This window comes from Vombatus ursinus, unplaced genomic scaffold (assembly GCF_900497805.2).
Source record: "Vombatus ursinus unplaced genomic scaffold, bare-nosed wombat genome assembly UNPS02012602.1, whole genome shotgun sequence".
Lineage (NCBI taxonomy): Eukaryota > Metazoa > Chordata > Mammalia > Diprotodontia > Vombatidae > Vombatus > Vombatus ursinus.
In genome coordinates this window covers 3,056,095-3,076,224 of record NW_020952380.1, presented here as the reverse complement: position 1 = coordinate 3,076,224, position 20,130 = coordinate 3,056,095, and the positions used below count along the sequence as shown (strand labels likewise).

General features: G+C 33.9%; 1 protein-coding gene across 1 annotated transcript in view; it reads right to left on the bottom strand.

Annotated features, from left to right (window-relative positions):
- Positions 1-7,121: 7,121 nt before the first annotated feature.
- Positions 7,122-20,130, bottom strand: part of LATS1 (large tumor suppressor kinase 1) — a 44,416-nt gene continuing 31,407 nt past the window's right edge. The window contains exons 4-8 of the mRNA XM_027857983.1: positions 18,340-19,859; positions 15,452-16,034; positions 12,929-13,111; positions 12,530-12,636; positions 7,122-11,044 (exon numbers count right to left, since the gene is read on the bottom strand). Coding sequence (XP_027713784.1) covers positions 10,535-11,044; positions 12,530-12,636; positions 12,929-13,111; positions 15,452-16,034; positions 18,340-19,859 — 2,903 coding nt within the window. The 3' untranslated portion in view covers positions 7,122-10,534. The remainder of the gene's footprint in view (positions 11,045-12,529; positions 12,637-12,928; positions 13,112-15,451; positions 16,035-18,339; positions 19,860-20,130) is intronic.

Below are 20,130 nucleotides of genomic sequence, written 5' to 3'. Positions count from 1 at the left end.
ACAAATGCTTTCTTCAGGAAGAGGGTAAGAAAGCATTGGATATAGTTAGTATTAAACAATATCACGTAAAATGAAATTGACTATTTCTTCACAGATAGGAAAGGACTGATGACCACCCAGTCATTTTAGAATCATGTCTTTATGCAATCAGATCAATGACTAAATCAAAATAATACCCTGAACAAAAGTCTATAACAACTTAAAAGAAATAATAAAATGAAAAGACACAGTAGGATTATAGTAGCTTCAACCTGCCTTTGTTAAATGAGATATAGACTCTGAAAAATAGAAAAAAGACAAGAGTAAATCCATTAACTCCATCAGCATTTCTTAGGTAAGTATTATTGAATGCAAAGTAGCTGCCCCAATAAGGATGCCAAGAGAACAGAAATCATCTAAGGCAGCAAATTCTTAATCTTCCAATTGGCAATTGGAACATATGCCAATCAAAGTCAGTATTAAATTAAAATAGTTCATTTGCAAAGTATTATATGGAGCAGGAAGAGAAGGAGGATGGAAGATTATGAGTAGTGTTACCTTACAAAAGAATGAAAAAGCTATTACAAGATTAAACCAGAAGGACAACAGGAATGAGTAGAACCTATATAATAACATTTTATACTAATTTATGATAATCAGTGATGATAGTGGAAATATCATATTTGAACTCTACTACCTGTGTGACAGATGAATTGTGAAGAGCAATTGGATCTGACAAATATAGATAAAGAAGAAACCTGTGCTGAAAGCAATAGAGTTTTAAAGATGTTTCAAAACATCTCAAAGAATGCAGATGGAAGCATACCATTTACTCTCTTTTTTACTGTTTTGTTTTGTTTCTTCTTTCTTGTGGTTCCCTCCCATTGGTTCTAATTCTTCTTTACATCATGACTAATATGAAATATGTTTAATATGAATATATATGAGGAGTCTATATCAGATTGCATGCTGTCTTGGAGAAGGGAGAGGAGAGGGGGAGAAAATTTAAAACTCAAAATCCGATGGAAGTGAATGTTGAAAACTAAAAATAAATTAATTAAAAAAATAAATATAAGCTTAAGAAAAAAACATCTCAAAGAGAAAAACTCATTCAGTAAGCATTTATCAAACATGTACAACATGCGAGACACCATGCTAGGTATAAGGAATGCAAAAGTAGGGTACAAAGGAAGCTTGAGCTTACAACTGAAAGTGGAGAAAGACAAACACAATGATGATATGAAGGAGAGATGGCTTTGGCATGAGGAGGCAGGAATGGCTTCATGGAATGGGCAGCCTTTAAGGTGGGCTTGAAAATGAGTAACTTGGGGCAGCTAGGTGGTGAAGTGGATAGAGCTCTGGCCTTGGAGTCAGGAGGATCTGAGTTTAAATCTGGTCTCAGACACATAACACTAGCTGTGTGACCCTGGGCAAGTCACTTAACCCCATTGCCTAACAAAAAAAAGAAAATGAAAATAAGTAACTTTAATTTTTTTTTCTTTTTGTTGAGGCAGTCAGGGTTAATTAAGTGACTTGCCCAGGGTCACACAACTAGTAAGTGTCAACTGTCTGAGGCCAGATTTGAACTCAGGTCCTCCTTGACTCCAAGGCCAGAGCGCTATCCACTGTGCCACCTAGCTGCCCCAAGGTACGTTAATTTTGTCAGTGCAGAAGCTTTTGTTTCCTGTAATCAAGACTGTTTTATCTTTTGTAATTGACTCTATCTGTTTTGTTAAAAATACATCTCCTATCCATAGTGAGAAGTATATGATCTGATTCTCTTCTAATTTCTTTTAGTATGTGCTTTAATATCAAAGCCAAATATCTATTTAGAACATATTGTGGAATACATTGTAAGGCACTGGTCTAAGCCTAATTTCTGGCAGACTGTTTTCTAATTTTTCTAGCAGTTTTTATCAAACAGAATTCTTTCCTAAGTAATTTGTGTTTTCTACATGATTAAACACTGGGTAAGTGAGTTCCATTGTTTCTGATTCTCCCTTTTCTAATTTATTCCTCTGATTTGCCTATTTTTTAAAACAAATTCCTGATAGTTTTGATGACTGTTGTTTTATAATATAGTTTCAGGTCTAGAAGTGCTATTCCCCTTTTGTCCTTCACTCTTTTCATTATTCCTCTTGATATTCTAGATCTTTTGTTTTCTCAAATGAATTTCGTTATTATTTTATCAAGTTCTATAAAATATCTCTTTCAAAACTGGATTGCTATGACATTAAATGTGTAAATTAACTTTGGTAGTATTGTCATTTTTATTACATTGGCCCAGCCCAGCCATGAGCACTGAATGTTTCTCCAGCTATTTAAATTGTTCTTTATTTTTTTAAGAAGTAAATTTTAAGAAATTTACTTTATACACGTCTTTTGTGTACTTTAGTAGACCAACCTCCAAATCCTTTTAGCATTTTATAATAATTTGGAATAGGATTTTCCTTTCCATTAATGCCTTTTGGATTTTGTTATTATCAAAATATAGAGATGCAATTGATTTTTGAGGGTTTATTTAGAAAATTGCAATTTTGCTGAAGCTATTAGAACTAAAAGACAAAGTAAAGATAGAAAGAAATTGCTTTAAAAAATTGTTCCCCACACCAAATGTTTTTATCAAACATACACACACATACATACACTTGAACAAAGAAGTACAATTAAATAAGAGGAACCAGCACCTCGACTCATGATGCATATAGTTCCTTTCTTACGTTTACAAAATCTTTAGAATATTCTACACCACAAAATATTCTAAATATTAGAATATTCTAAATCACAGAAAAAAAAATAGAAGTGACCAGGTATACTTTCATAGACGATTTTCTACAGTAGACCAGATCTTTGTAACTATTAGGTATAGAGAACACATACTCTGTTGTATCCATCATTTAATGTTTTTTTTTTTTTTAAGAGCATTCAATTCAGAAGAACAGACTGCAATTTCAAATACTTTCCTCCAACAAGATGACTCCCATTCAAATGAAAATCATACAAGATTCCATAACAAATCATAACACAGAATAGTTATGTTAAATGAGGCATAAAATAGAGACACAGAGGCTCACCCATAGTGTTTTAAAGTTTAATGAAATGTATCCTTTACGCCAGAGGTATCAAACACAGCCTGTGCCACAAGTGGCCCACAATACTGCCACAGTGCAACTTGAACCAGATTAAAATGTAATTAGGAAATATTTAACAAAATAAATAGAAGTATAATAAAACACAGATATTACATTTTAAAACTGTCAGTATGTGGCATGCAGGGATGTATGTATGTATGGATGGATGGATGGTCCCATTTTTTCTATTTGGGTTTGACACCACTGCTTTACACAGTCCAAAGTATTCCACATTTCTACATTGCTGGAGAGCTTCTCCAAATGTTATTTGCAGAAAGCATTGTGCCAATACCACTGAGGCCCATAATGACCCAAAGGCTTTCCAGTGTGAGTCATAGTGATTTGAAAAAAAAAAGTATGATCATCCATACTGAAAAAACAAGGTAGACAGAAAATACTCATTATCCAGCTTTTCAAATGCAGTAGAAGAGCAATTCATTTTTAACTTATATAGGTGTGTGTGCATGTGTGTGTGTGTGTGTGTGTGTGTGAGAGAGAGAGATATGACAATAAAAGTGAGAAATAAACTAGAATCCTAGAATTTCCTAATTGGGCTAAAGCACATTTGTAAAGTTGTGCATTGCTTTTTATTAATTTAATTTTTTTGTTACATTTTAAGTTCCGAACTGTCTTTCCCCACCCCAACTAGAGAAGGCCATCATTTGACACTGATTTATATGTAAAGCCACGCTATGCATACATCTATTTATCAGTTCTTTCTCTGGAAGTGGATAGCATCTTCCTTCTTAGGTCCTTTGTAGTTGATTTGATTATTTGCAATACTCAGAATAACTTGATTGTTCACAATTACTCTTCAAACAATATTGCTGTTTATGTATACAATGTTCTCTTAGTTCTACTCATATCACTTTTCATTATTTCATGCAAGTCTTTCCATGTTTTTCTAAAATCAACCAGCTCATCATTTCTTATAGCATAGTAGTATTCCATCACAATCATATACCATAACTTCTTTAGTCATTCCCCAATTGATAGGCATTCCTTCAATTTCCAGTTCTTTGCCATCACAAAGAGAGCTACTCTAAATATTTTAGAACACATAGGTTCTTTTCCTTTTTCCCTGATCACCTTGGGAAACATACTTAATAGTGGTATTGCTGGGTCAAAGCATATACACAGTTTTATAACTCTGGGCATAATTCCAGATTGCTTTCCAAAATGGTTAGATCAGTTCAGTTTCACCAACAGTATATTGATGTCCCAATTTTTCCACATCCCCTCCAACATTTGTCATTTTCTCCTATCATTTTAGCCAATCTAATAGGTGTAAGATATCTTAAAATCAATGATTTAGAGCATTTTTCATGACTACATATAGTTTCGATTTCTTCAACAAAAAATTGCCTGTTTATATATTTTGACCATTATCAATCGAGGAATGATTCATAATCTTATAAATTTGACAAAGTTCTCTACATATTTGAGATATGAGTCCTTTTTCTGACAACAGTCTATAAATTTTCACCCAATTTTCTGCTTTCCTTATAATCCTGGCTACATTGGTTTTATATGTATAAAACTTTAAAAATTTAATGTAATCAAGATTATACATTTTATATCACAATGCTATCTCATATTTATTCATAAATTCTTCTATCCGTAAGTTTGACTGGTAATGTGTTTCATGATCTAGTTTTCTTTTATCTCCCTTTATATCTAGGTCATGTATCAGTTTTGATCTTATCTTGGCAAATGGTGTAAGATATTGTTCTATACCCAATTTCTGTCAGACTGCTTTCTAGTTTTCCCAACAATTTTTACCAAATAGTATATTCTTATTCCAAAAGCTTAAATTTTTACATTTGTCAAACACAAGGTTACTATAATCATTTACAACTGTGTACGTCTGCTCTGTTCTACTGATCCACCTATTTCATAGCCAGTACCAGATGGTTTTGATAATTGCTGTCTTACAATATAGTATAAGATCTGGTACTGCTAATCCTCCTTACCCTACATTTTTTTCATTAATTCCTTTGGTATTCTTGACCTTTTGTTCTCCCAAGTGAATTATTTTTTCTAGCTCAATAAAATAATTTTTTTGTAATTTAATTAGGATGGCATTGAATAAGTAACTAGTTTAGGTAGAATTATTCTTATGTTGGCTTTGCCTACCCACGAACAATTCATATTTCTCCAAAGATTTAAATCTTACTTTATTGGTATAAAAAGTGTTTTCATGTAGTTCCTGGGCTCTCTCAGCAAGTATACTCCCAAGTATTTTATATAGTCTATAGTTATTCTAAATTGGGTATCTTTTACTATCTCTTGTTACAGGGTTTTGTTGGTAATACATAGAAATGCTGATGATTTATGTGAGTTTATTTTATGTCCTGCTAATTTGTTAAAACTGTTTCGATTAGCTTTTTAGTTGAAACTCTAGGATTTTCTAAGCATATCATCATATTGCCTGCAAAAAGATAGTTGTATTGCCTCATTGCCCATTCTGATTCTTGAGTTCTTTTTCTTCTCTTATTACTATTGCTAACATTTCTAATACAATATTGAATAATATTGGTGATAAAGGACATACTTGTTTCACTCCTGATCTTACTGGGAAGGCTTCTAGCTTATTTCCATTACAAATACTGCTTGCCCATGGTTTAGGTAGATGCTTATCGTTTTAAGGAAAAATCCATTTATACCTATGCTTTCAAGTGTTTTTAATAGGAATAAATGTTGTATTTTGTCAAAAAGCTTTTTCTGCATCTATTGACATAATCATATGATTTTTGTTACTTTTGTTATTGATATAATCAATTATGTTAATAGTTTTTTTTATGTTAAACCATTCCTCCATTTCTGGTATAAATCCCACTTGGTCACCATGTTACTGTGATCTCCTGGCTAGTATTTTATTTAGAATTTTTGCATCCAAATTCATTAATGAGATTGGTCTATAATTTTCTTTCTCTGTTTTTGCTCTTCGTGTTTTAGGTATCAGAGAAGGAGTTTGGCAGGACTGTAAATTGCTTTCCAACAACATGGGTACTTTCCCAATAATGCTATATAGGAATTGGGACACCATGATCTTAGCAGGAGCAAAATTAAAAATAAGCCAAAGGGCAATGAAAATATATATGGTGGATATAAGCAGACCTTACTTATAAATGAAAAGTGAAATAAAAGACATAATTGACATGTATGACTAGAAATGTAAGATAACCAGGAGAGTCAAGAGATAGACAGCCAAAAGTTGTCAAAACTATTTTAAAATGTCAGATAAATATCTTCAGTATATTGGATGGGTTTTCTATGGAGAATTTATGGAAAGATACAGACAAAACATCATAAAGAATGAGAAGTTATGAAAGGGTTGTTATCCACACCATTAGAAAGAATGTCCACACCAGTGAAATTACAAATGCAAGTATTGGAACTTCTGTAGAAGACAATGTTAATGGTTTTTTCTTGATTATGGTAAGGCTCAAATTTATTTGGTAGTACTGTCACATACTCATCATCCTTAAGCATTCTTCATTGGACTTATGCTTTCCCTCCATTAGTATAAAATTTGAGAACCCAAGGCTTTTCACCATGTTACAGTGAGGCACATGAGTAGGGTTTTCTTTGAGGAATAAATTTAACCATACAGTAATCAAATATATTCACCAGTGAAAAGAATATCTAAAAAGAGAATTTTAAAATCATAGAGATTTGGCACATTCCACTGAGTAAATAAAGGATGATGATAAACTGAAAGGATGCAAAATAATTAAGACAATTTTACACTGAAAAGTGAGAAACCAGAAAGGAGTAAGATAATATACATGTTTTAAAAAGTAAAAAGAATTTAAATCAGGACTAATTTGTGTAATGAATGAGTTGTATACATACTAAATACTTAGCTATACAAAATATATCTTTATCACTATAAATTTATTTTACTAAGAAAAAAATGATGAATGAACTTTAGAACAAAGAGTTCTGCATTATATTTATATAGCAGCATAATAGTTAATTTCTAAACATATTACAGAGTAAAAGATTTTTATATATTTTTTTATTATCCCAGTAGATGTTACACTAGAGAAAATGATTGAGAAAATACAAAGAGATTCATAAAACAGTCAAAAAATGTCACTGATTACTGGTAACTATTACATTCAGAAATAGTCAAAGAATTCAGTACTGCAAGGCTGCAATTCCTTCTAACAAAGTATAATTTTATAAAACTGTAGTGTTATAAGAAGAAACTTTTTAATACAAAATACATATATACACAATACAATATAAAAGTAAACTGGTATAGTGCCTTCCACATAGGAACTTCTTTAAGGCGCTTCACAAATATTAAACTAATGTTGACCCAAATTATTCTTAGCTTTGGATGAATTAAAGCAAACAAACTAAATGTTTTACTTTAAACACCAAAGAAATATTTTTTTCTCAGAAAGGAAGAAAGGAGGGAAAGAGGAATTGAGAGGGAAGAAAAAAAAGGGAGAGAGGGAGAAGAGTGTTTAATGGTACCTTGGGATAACAACAGCAGCATTGTCTAGGAATCCATCCACTGCATTTTCTAACATTTTAAACATTATTATTGAAATCAGAAGAAACCATTTCCACTCACAGTTTTGCACTTTGCAACAGTAGAAGGTAACTTGTTTTTAAAGTCAGTCTCAAAGTGACTTTCTAGTCATACATTCTCTATTTCTATTACAAATATGAAGGTAGAAAAGATACAGCAAGAGGGCCTGCCTTGGAAAGAACGTCATCGAACAATACATAACAATAATATTTACAATTACATGATTATAGAACACATTTTATAAATACAATTTATATGGATAAATGGGCAAGTTAAAGAAAGACAGTAAGTTCTTTTTTTTCTAACAACTGGGAAATTTTTAATAGTCTCTCAGTTGCTATTTGTGAACATCTTTGTGCTCCTCCCCCACTCCCCCAGATGTGCCAGTGTCTACAATGAATCAATATGAATTGAATTTGGCATAAGATTTAAGGATTAAAGTTAATCTGTACGTATAAGCTTTTAGAATTGTAGATAATAAAAATCTAGAAAATGTCAATGACCTACATATGGTATGTATACTGCTATGATAGCGTATTCCTAGAAAACAAGGGTTGCACAATTCCCAAAATTGGGAAGTTATAAGCATTATAAATGTTTCCTTTCTTTTGGGGGAAGTGGGGATTGGTGGGTAGGGGCAAAGGTAAAGAAGAGAGGTAAGTATCTGCTTTTGTGAGAAATTAATGAAGCTAGTTCTGCCCTGTATTGCACCCAGAGATCCAGAAGCAAAAGAAGTGTAAAGAGAATTAAACAACCCAGACTGTAAATTAAGAATTGTAGAGATTTACTTATATGAAGAAGCAAGAGCTGAACTAGAAATTCTTTAACCAGCTAATTTGTTTTGCATAGAGTTTTATAGGAGTAACTGTTCCATTAAGTGAACAATGTTATCCCATTAAAATTAATTTTCATACACCTCTCTGAGCAAATGTGCCTTAGAAAGAATCCTATCAACAGCCTACAAAATACAATTAAAGCATTTTTCAGGCAACCTCTCCCTATATCAAAACCTCAACAAGACAAAGTGGTGGGAGTTTCAAACTTAGACCAGCAGAGAGGCAAGTATGGGGACAGAAGAATGTATCTTACAGACTCATAGATCTTATAGAAATGTCTTAAGCTAAATCTCAGTGAAACAACTTAAAACATGTTTTACTGTGTTGTTCTATCACAAAGGGAATTTTGAGCTTCTTCATATTTATGTATATGAATTAAATTTTAAATTAAAAGTTCTAATATAACATAATTCTACTTTATTGGTGCTTAAGAAAGGTAAATAAAAATGGCAACTTTAACTGGCACCCTGCTAGTACTCTCCCATCTGCCCCTTACCTCCAGAGCTAAGCTAAATGCATTTTGGGCAGAATTTACCACCAGGTCTTCCTTGAAACCTAACCATTACACACAATAAGGATGCTGAAATAAGTTATATATTAATGAAAATTAAATAAGTTAGTGGGAATTCATTTTACACAAAGTATAAAATAATTTCTTAGCAATTAACTCCCCATCCCACCCCAAAGAACTACAAACATTCATATCCTTTCACCAAAGTTAAGTAGGTCTTAAAGGATTATTATAGTCAAATACATTTTTCTTTTAAAGATCATGTTTTCCTAATGCAGTACTATTCTGAGTTCGAGTTTGACAAATAAACCTTATAATGTTCCTGAAATTTTCCTAATTTCCTGGCTTTTCTGCCTTTAAAGCCCAACACAAATGCTATCTCCTCCATGAAGCCTTCCCTCATTCCCATCAGCAGTGACCTTCCCCTTTGGACATTATATATTGTACTTCAAATGCACTTATATATTATAGTTATCTTTGTATGTCTTTTATCCCCCTAGGAAGACTGTAAGCTCAGCGGTGAGAGAGACAGTCTCCTCTAAACTTTGTATTTCTCTCAGTGCTCTGCACATAGTAGGCACTTGGTAAATATTTGCTGAACAGGATACTCAAGATAGTAGTTTCAAAGAAATTACAGAAACTTGAAAATAAGTTCTCAATTTTGCTCAAAACTACAAAAGAAATACAACATAAACAAATGATAACAAAAATATTAGTCTAAAAGGTCTTTTGTATGGCAGCTGTTTCCTTTTAAACATGGAAATATATAAAAAACATACCAATATAGATAAGAGAAAAAATTGGTAGTGCTATAGTTTTCTAAAATTCCTAAGCTTTAAAAATACTTTGAATATACTATTAGATAGATGGACTACAATTACAAAAAAAAAAAAAGACTTTAACTATTACTTTTACCCCCGTCTGATAAACAATGACATTGTTGCAACCCTGTATTTCCTAGTTCCAGGATGTGAATTATTCAGATTATCATCAGCTCTCAGAACATACACTGACCAGATGGCTTAATTTTTCTAGCTTATATTGTAGCAAAGAGCTAGCAACACCTAGCTTTGTATCAAAACCAAGGTTATGAAAAGAACTGTAAATGTGGGATATATTTCTTATTTGGTTAAAAGCAAGGTTAACTGTCTTTCCAAAATTCCGAAAGTTTTTTTTATTTTAAAATTACTTAGTATATGTACAAATATATAACAGGCATCTCCTTTTAAACAAATCACTATTTCCTTGTTTTAAGTACTTAAAGTACCAAGAACTGATCACAAAATTCAGTTCATAATTTAATTTTCCTTGTAACATTTTTTCCTAAATTACTGATTAACAATGCTGGAATAAATTAATAGTTGAAATAAATTCCCTATAATTTGGGGAAACAAAATAATGTACACAGAGCAAAAATAAATAGCTCTGTCATGTTTGCATAATTTTTCTCTTGAAACCTCATAATATGGTTGAGGTCTTTTTGCAAAATAACTGCCATAGAAATGTAGTTCAATTACTTTCCAGTGTGCTAAACATAAACTAAATCACCATTTTTGACCCCCGTCCTTGTGTGCTGATCATCTTCATCTGACTGTTGCTCTGAACCTTGTAAATTATTGTACTCATATTCAATAGGCTTGGGATAATTATATGGATAGCCATTATCATCAAAAAACCTTCGAAAAGTAAATTCGTAGAAAGCATGCTCAGGATGCTTTCCATTCTTATACCATCCATTAAGAGTGTCATTTATATTTCCTTCATCATTATCCTCACTCCATAATTTATCTGGATCAACTGGGTCAAAATTTGATGTATCTGTTGGGTGTGTGATTTTAGGAATGTATGAAGCAGACTGCTGTCTCAGATCACTAGAGAAATCAATTGCTTTAAAAAATGGATGAGCTTTTATTTCATCAGCACCATTCTTCCCTAAGCGGTCTTCTGGTCCTCGACAAAGTTTAATAATTAGGTCAGAGGCTTCTGGACTCAGTTTAGCTTGTTGTGGAATGTGAAGAGCTGTTTGCCAGTTGATAACCTTGAAATATAAGGTAAAAAAGAAGCTACTTTAGACAACTAATTACATTTTTTATATTAAAAAAACCCAAAATATTAAATAAAGTGGTTAATAAATACATCAGCTGAACTCCTTGGAGAAAAAAATGTTATAAAAGTCTACGAGAATAAAATGTGATCCATTTTACATGTAATGAAACTCAACAGCACTGAGATTTTAACCAGACAAGTATTTCCAACCTTTCTCAGCCCTGCCCCCTTTACACTCCAATATGAGGTTGTATGCAGGTTTATTTTTAAAAGTTTTCAACCATTCAAAAGCTGGGGCTAAACTTCTAATAATGATCCTCTCCATAGTTAGCTAACTAACAGCTAGGTGAGGTGGCTACTTGGCACAATGGATAAAGCACTGGACCTGGGGGTCAGGAAGAACTGAATTTAAATCCAGCTTTAGGAGCATACTAGCTATGTGACCTTTGGCAAGTCACTTAACTTTTGTCAGCCTCTGTTTCCTCAATTGTAAAACAGGATAATAATAGCTTCTGGTGTTGTTTTGAGGATCAAATATATGTTTGTAAAGTGCTTTGAAAACCTTAAATTGCTATACAAATGTTAACTATTTGTTATTTACACTGGTCCTTGGACAAAAGAACTATAGTTTTTTTATCAGACTCCAACTCAGAGGCTTTCCAGTATGGTAGTTATCTATAGTAGTTATCTGTCAGATACTGCAGTCTACTGGCCTGGTCTTTGAGATCTAATTGATATCTTCTGCCATGGTGAGGCATCAGAATAGGATATTGGGGAAGTAACCATGGATTTATAGAGAATATTTCCGTATTTCAAGTATGTATGAAAGGGGTCAACATGGTGTCACTCTCTACTCGATGCTCATTACAACCTGTCTAGAATTCAAAAAATGGTCTTCAAGGTTTTCTTTGGCTCAAAACCCCAATACTCTAAGTCCAACTTCGTGACACATCCTCTCTGAACTCAGCAAGGTTAAGCCCCAGACAACAGACACAAAACCCATCACCTGCAAGTACTTGAAGCCTTTCCAGCTTACTAAGACCTGCCAATATTTGTACTCTATTGGCACAGTTTTTCAGAACCCATAGTAACCACCATTCCATGATAAGGTATCAGAGAAAGACCTTAAATATCCTCCTAGAGGATAATGAAAACTTTATATTCAATGTCCTCTATTAAATTACTCAACCTTTTCTTTGATGACATAGTTGTTATTATGAAAATCCATTATTGTACTATGTAGTAATAACAATTCTGGTTTGGCTTTTACTTTTTTAGGCCTCTTTTGCACATCTGCCACAACTGTGTCTGCCTTTAATAATCTTTTCCTCCTTCTCCTGACTAATTTGTTGCTACTAATATGTTATGAACTACAAAACCAAAAAACCAAATATATTAGGAAATATTAAATAAGACTTATGACTGGATATGTAAGTTGACATGCAATAAGATATTATTATATAGACTTTTACCTTACCTTCATTTGTGTTTCTAATGGTGTCTGTGCCAGGAAGGGAGGCTGCCCCACCAACATTTCAAAAAGAATTACACCAACACTCCACCAATCACACAACTGTGTATAGCCTAAAATAAAATGCCAGTATGCTACATTAAAGGAAGGTTATACATATACAGATCCAATAACAATAACAATTTAAAAATAAATATCATTAAGCATAAGAATATTAAGTTATAAAAATGCTTTGTTTTATTACACAGATTTCAATAACATGAACATTTTTATTACAAATCTGATAAAGTAAGGTATGTTCTAAAACAGGTTCTGTTTATTCTACATGAATGTAACATTTATAAATTAACAGCAAAAGTATGGTACCTGGTAACACTTATAAATTAACAGCAAAAAGTATGGTACCTGTTCGTAACAACACTTCTGGAGCGATATAATTGGGAGTCCCAACCAGTGAATGTGCCAGACAACGTTGGTGCTGGCGTGCTGCTCTTCTCTCTAGAGGTTTCAGTCTGTCACCACATCGACAGTTGGCTGGGTCACCCCATTCATTACTGAAATCCATGCTATCTTGACGTGGATGATCACCTATATAATAACATTTAAAACATTCAGGAAGTTACTTGGTAATAAGGGTAAGAATTAAATGAATGATTTGAACTAAACTTTTTGATCTTATAGTTCAGGGTTCTAATCCCACCTTTGATGCTTACGACTAAGGTGATTTATGGCAAATCACTTATCCTTTTTAGGCCCCTGTTTCCTCAATTCTAAAATGAGGAGTTTAGACTATATTGCCTCTGAAGGCTCTTCTAGTATGGGATTTATGAACCTATGGTCAACAATATTTTTCTCTTCATGTACCAGTTTAAGAGAAGACACAATGCTTGCCAATTCAAAGGTGATGGCTAGACATTGACTATACTCTTTAATGATGTTATCACTGTCTGAGTTGAAGTTACAGGGCAAATCTGAAGGGTGGATAAAAAGGACAGAAAGAAACCTACACACAAAGAGTGGACAGCAATGGTCTTGTGGTCATTCTCTGGCCAATTATTATCCATGTTCCATCCCATTTAGGAATGGTGTACCCCAGGGCTCTGTCTTGGGTCCTCTTCTCTTTCTCTACAGTCTCTCAGTGATCTCATCAACAGCCATGAGTTCAACTATGCTCTCTGCAGATGATTCTCAGATCTATAGATCCAAATCTTTCTGGTGAACTCCAGATCTGGATCACCAAATGCCTACGCTACATTAAAGGGGATATATTGGCATATATCCAAGTAGGTGTCCCCTTTGCATTTCAAACTTTCTGTGTCCAAAACAAGAGATCATTTCCAAACTTGCTTTTCTTCCTAACTTTACTTCTGCTGAGGCATGGCCAATCTCCCATTACCATCCTTCTAGTTACCCAGGTTTGCAGGCTCAACTATTCTCAGTCTCTCCCATTCAATTAATTGCAAAGGATCAACAATTTACATCCTCTATAAATCTCCTACCTATCATCTTCTCTCCACTTACATGGCTCTTGTCTTAGTTTGGGCTCTTATCACCTATTATCTGGACTGTTAACAACAGCTTCGTAACTGGTCTCAGTTTGTCTCCCTTCTCTAAGAGCTCCTACACAAATGCCAAATTGACATTGCTAAAGCACAGGTCTGATAATATTTCCCTGCTCAAGAAGATGCAATGGCTGACTCTTGCCTCTAGGGAAAAAACAAATTCTCAGTCTTTGAACCTTTCACTTTTTGGCTCCCACTTGCCAGAGTGTTATTTCACAATATTCTACTTCACAAATTAAACTGTGCATTACAGATAAACTAGCTTGCTTTGTTGCTGTCTCATGTGACTTTCTACCTTAGATTACTTCCACATTTTTATACCAGCTGTTTCTGATGTACATCCTCAACTCCAGCTGATTGAATCACTATGTTCCTCCAAATCTCAGCTCAAGTGCTACCTGTAGGACAGGAAGCTTACCCTGATCCCTCCAGTTGCTAGTGTCCTAACCTCAGGAAATAACTTTGAATTTATTTTGTATTTAACTTTCTGTTTACAAGTTCCATTCTCAACTATCTTGCAAAAAAAAAAAAAAAAAAGAATGCTACTTAAATGCAGAGATAGTTTTTTATTTGTCTTTGTATCCTCAAAGCCTAGCCCTGTATCAGATGTACAGCAGTCAATTAATGCTTGGTGAATGGATAAATTAATCTCAAAGCACTTAGCAAATTCCCAAAGCCAAAAGATTCAGCATGAGACTTTATCAAATGTCAGTACCATTTAGTAAGGTAAAAAATTAAGTAATCTGTCTAACATTAAGTGATCAGTAAATATAGATTTACAGGCAAGATAAAGAAAACTTTTTCAGGAGACTTCTCACTGTTTTAAACAAACTTAAAAGTAAAACTATGATGATGGGGAATAGTGATACAAGTTTAGGCATCTGTTGCACCACTTAAATGTCTTAATTTCATCTACCTATAGTCATAAAAATATAATTTTTCATATAAAAAGGACCCTCAAGTACAATCCAAACTCTTCACTGGCCTAGATGAGGAACTGAAACCTACAGTTAAATGACTAGCACTTAACTTGTGAGTTAGAAGATACATATTTAAGATCCATTTACTAGTGCTTTTACCCTAGACATTTTATTTTTTGGTGCCTTGGTTTTCTCATCTGTAAAATGAGGAATATAATACTTGCACATTACCTACCTCTGTGTTGTTGTGAGCACTACATAAATTTAAATAGTTGTTATAAATTGACAATAACAGTTAGTACTATTATCCAAAGTTATAAAGCAGAGACGGGACTAGAATCTAGTGTTCTTGACTTCCAATTTTTTCATCTTTCTACTTTATCACTCTGATTTACCAGCCCATATTAATATATTAGTACAGATGAATGTTTTTATGACTTACTTACCACTCTGATAGTATTTAGAATCATGTGTCCATCGAAAACCCGTACAGAGGCCAAAGTCAGTCAGTTTAATATGACCATCACGATCAATCAAAATGTTATCAGGTTTAATATCCCTATGAATGAAACCCATTTTATGAACACTTTCAACAGCACAGGTAAGTTCTGCTATGTAGAACCTTGCCAAATTTTCTGGAAAGATACCCATTCTAATTAGTAGGCTCATCATATCACCCCCAGGAATGTAGTCCATTACAAAGTACAAATTATCCTTATCTTGGAATGAATAGTACAGACGAACGACCCATTCATTGTCAGCCTCTGCAAGGATATCTCGCTCAGCTTTGACATGAGCGACTTGATTTCGAAGCAGCACATCTTTCTTCCGCAGAGTTTTTGTTGCATATAAAGCATTAGTATCCACTTTTCTTGCTAGACAAACTTCACCAAATGCACCTATTCCTAGTGTCTTTATCTTCACAAACATGGATTTGTCCATTTTAGCCCTCTTAAGGCGGATGTAATTAGACTCCTTCTGGCAAAGCATCTTTCTCATTTGATCCTGGGCATCTTGGGATAACCCAACCTAAACAAACAAACAAAGTATTAGATCCTGAAACTGAGAGATTTCCCCCCTACTGTTTTTATTATACATTTAGAAATATATAGAAAAATCAGGCATGTAACTTGAAGGTTAAGTATGGAGTAATTTTTAATAAAGCATGTTAGAAATCTATAAGACACAAGAGAAAATTAAATGTCAGATGTGCATTTCAAGAAATAGTTAAAACATGATTTACAAGGTGAGTGTGCTGACAGGATTCTGCTATTAGGAACAAGGACAGAGTAATGGCGGTCAGTTTCCTTACCCTCCCTAAGACACTCTCCTAAACAAAAACGTCCCATATGCTAAGCACCATAAGAGACAGCTTTCAACATGCATTCTCATCTGCCCCCCCATGCGTATTCCATCCCAAATCATGACTAAACTGTGAGAGACACTCACCCTCCATAAAATGCCCTCTCTTTGTGGTGTGCCCAAGCCCTCAAATACCCCTCTCTCTTATTCCAGGTGACCCACTTTGCCTTTCTATCCAATGCTGTGAAATAGGTGGTGGTGGCGGCTTCTCTCATGTTCTCCTTCTCCCATGAAGAGAAAAAAAATAGTTTCACCCCAGCTTGGTTGATTCTTCTGCAACTAATGTATTAAGAATGAAAGTAGGTAGTTTCTCCTAGCCTAACCATCTATTAATCACTATTTTCAAAGAGAAGCAAGACAGCAGCCTTTAATACTCAGCTTTCCCCTTTATCCTCTTAGGGAACCAAAATAAGGATGATCTTGAAGATTCCATGTTAATGTATAATGGAAGAAATACTTCTTTCTTAATTAAAATGGATGTTTTGGGGTTTTTTTGGTCACCAGACATATTTTAGGCTCATTCACTAACAAATGTTGTAAAACAATATTCAATCCAACACAAGATAATATAGGAAAGTGAAGAAGAAAAGATCAACTTTAAAACTTTTAAAAAAAGAACACAGATGAAAAACTAAGAGGGAATGACAACTGCCTTCTCCGCTAATACATAAGATAATTAAAAGCTCTATAGAGAAGTAGAATTCAATTTTTAAAATTAGAATTAAGGAAATTTAAGATTAAAGACTAGTTAAAATGTAGCAACCTCATGCTTCTGTTATGATGCATATTTTCATGCAGTTTTAAAAAGGGCGTCATGCTAGTCTTAATAGAGAACTGGTGCTCTGAAATCTTACTTGCCTACACAGTAATGGAGGCTACAGAAGTCAGCAAAGCTTCCAACACCTTAATAGTTTAAATCAGCTATTAGTGAAAGTGAAGAGGAAAAAGGAAAAATAAACTAAGAAAATAAACCTAGACAGACTTTAGTAAGAAATCTTACTTGCTAAAATACACAAAAGTCAAAAACATTTTAAAGGCACTTATCAAAACTCAACAAAAATCAGTTTAAATTAATATAAATATTGTGAAACTCAGATTTAAAAATACAACTTAAAGCAAATGGCTTGATCAAGTATGTGAAAATATTCCTCTTTCTACATGTTTTAAAAGCAGTAATTTAAAAACATAATATTTCATTAAGGGGCTACTTCAATAAGCACATTCTAGATTATCAATATTAAGAGGACTATAACAGAGGCAGAGAGAAATTTAATTATGTGCACAAGCTACTAAGACTATCAACAAATATACTAATGAAGAAACCAATTGAATTAAAGTAGAAAACCATAAACTATATCTCTAGATTGAGTGAGTGATATATCTTCATGAGAAAAAAAAATATTTACTGGTACTAGAAATGGAGTAGTTTAATTTTTCTTCAATTAATAAATTAAATACATTGAATCATTCTAATAAATTAAATGTTAGATGGAAAAACAAAGGACTGGCCTTGGCAAACTTTCAAATGAAATTTAATGGGTTCTAACAATGAATAAAATGTCAATTCCAGAAATTAACTAATTCAACTAAATGTTTAATAACGCAAAAAAGAAAAGGACTCATGTTTCTGGGTTTTAAGTACAACCAACTATCATGCAAAATTCTAAAACTAAACCTTACCCATTTTCCATAGAGTTTAAAATCATGCCAAAATTACATAGTGTAATGACATCCAACTTGATGCAAGCCAAAATTTGTGGAAGAATGCATCAAATAAATAATAAATACAAAATTAAAATGCTATGAGATTTGTGCTAATGCTCAGAATATTAAAGCTAATCAAAATCAACTGGTGTCATTTTTATATTAGTCAATAATTTGAAATGTAAATATGTTGGGCGATATCATCTTTAAATAAACATGTATTCAGATGTTCACACAATTTCAAAGGAGATTTTAAAAAATGTTTTACCCGCATCATTTCATTCTCTAGTTGTTTCTTACGATGAAGACGTTGGTGATGAGACTTGAGTATATTTTCCACATGCTGTTCCATGAAGAATTTAAATGCCTGAGGAGAGTAACTCTGAATACGAGATTCCCTTCTCTCTTCATCTCTCTTGTTTTTTCTAACAGGGACAGGTGAAGTTGTAATCTGTTTCTTTTCTTTATCTCCACTATCAGTATTTTCATAATTCTTTTCCCCCTCATCTTCCTTAGGTGAACAAGGTTGATCCTCTTTGCTAGGTTTGGGTACTGATTCATATGTAGGAACAGATGAATTCTGGTGTAGTAAATGTTTTGGATATGGTGGTGGAGGGCCTTGATAATTTGGAGCCTCAGCAACAGGTGGCATAACTGCCATAGTTGAGGATGGACCCTCAGAAAAAGGGATTGACTGTGTGGTTTGAATTGGTTGTGGAATCCAAGAAGGATGAGTAGGTGCTAAAGCAGTCTGAAGTTCTGGTTTTAAGACACGCATACTCTTCACTGGCTGCTGAATAGGGGCTGGTGTAATAGCAGTTACTGTTGTAGCTGAAGGTTGAGAATTAGCAGAGTGACTTGGTCTGTTTCCTAATGGGTTATTGAAAGAATTTGATCTCACTGGAATGTTAGGTTGCCATGCAGGGATCTCATGTCCACTACCAGGTGATGACTGGGGTGGAGCAGATGATGACTGAGGCCAGGATGTTTGTAATCCAGGTACAGTTATGTTATAAAGTTCCATATTGTGACTGTTTCTATTTGGCACCATCATAGATGAAGGAATGTTTCCATTTGTGTATGGTGAAGAAGTAGCAGGTCCTCCAGTTTGTATTTGTAAAGTACAAGGACTCTGCCCATTGGTTGGAGATAAAGGATATGGAGGGGGAGGCTGACGATTCACAGAGCCACCTGGGACAACATTCTGATGCATCATGAAATCATTCTGACCACTGCCATTCTGAATTCCAGGTCTTCCTGACGGAAAGTTAAATTTGTTGTTAGAACTTTGCATGATGATTGGTTGCCTGCCAACAGGGACAGAATTAATGCTTCTTTGTCCCTGAGTAGAAGGATTCAATGGGGAAGTGTTTAGAGATGGTGGAGGGTAGCTATCCTGCCATGTCCCAGGTGGCACTGGAGAAATACGAGAAATTATATAGTCCATGTTCCCAGAATAACGTTTTGTTTGAGAGTTTGATTCCCATGATGAAGGTGGTGTACCTTTTGGAGGGGGAGTCTGGCCTCTTGGAGGTGGTGGAGGAGGGGTAATACTCCTTACTTGTGGAGGTGGTGGTGGGTTAACTCTCTGTCCATTGCCAGGATGACCCTGAGAAAATGCTGCTATACCAGATCCTGATAAAGGTCTTCCTACATCTGTTTGAGAGTTAGGACTTTCAGAGCGAAAAACTACACTTTCTCCCAGTGGTGGACCATGTCTTTGAGGGACCAAAGATTCTTTAGAACCTTTCCAGCTTTGTTTTCGGTTAACTGATTGCTGTACATTCCCTGATGTCAAAAAACAAAAGAGAGAAAGCCATAGAATTTTTGTAAATTTTGGTGCAAAATACTGTGACCATTAACTAAAATTTATTTACTTTCTTCCTAAAGTTATGATTGATAACATTACAGTGACTTTAACATATCAATATGGTTCATACTTAGAGAAAAGGATAGAACAAATTATAATAGCTAGGCACCAAATAAAATTAGAATTCTCCAATTACCAATTAATAAAATAAACAAAACCCCAAAATTATGAAAGAATAGTTTGTAAAGG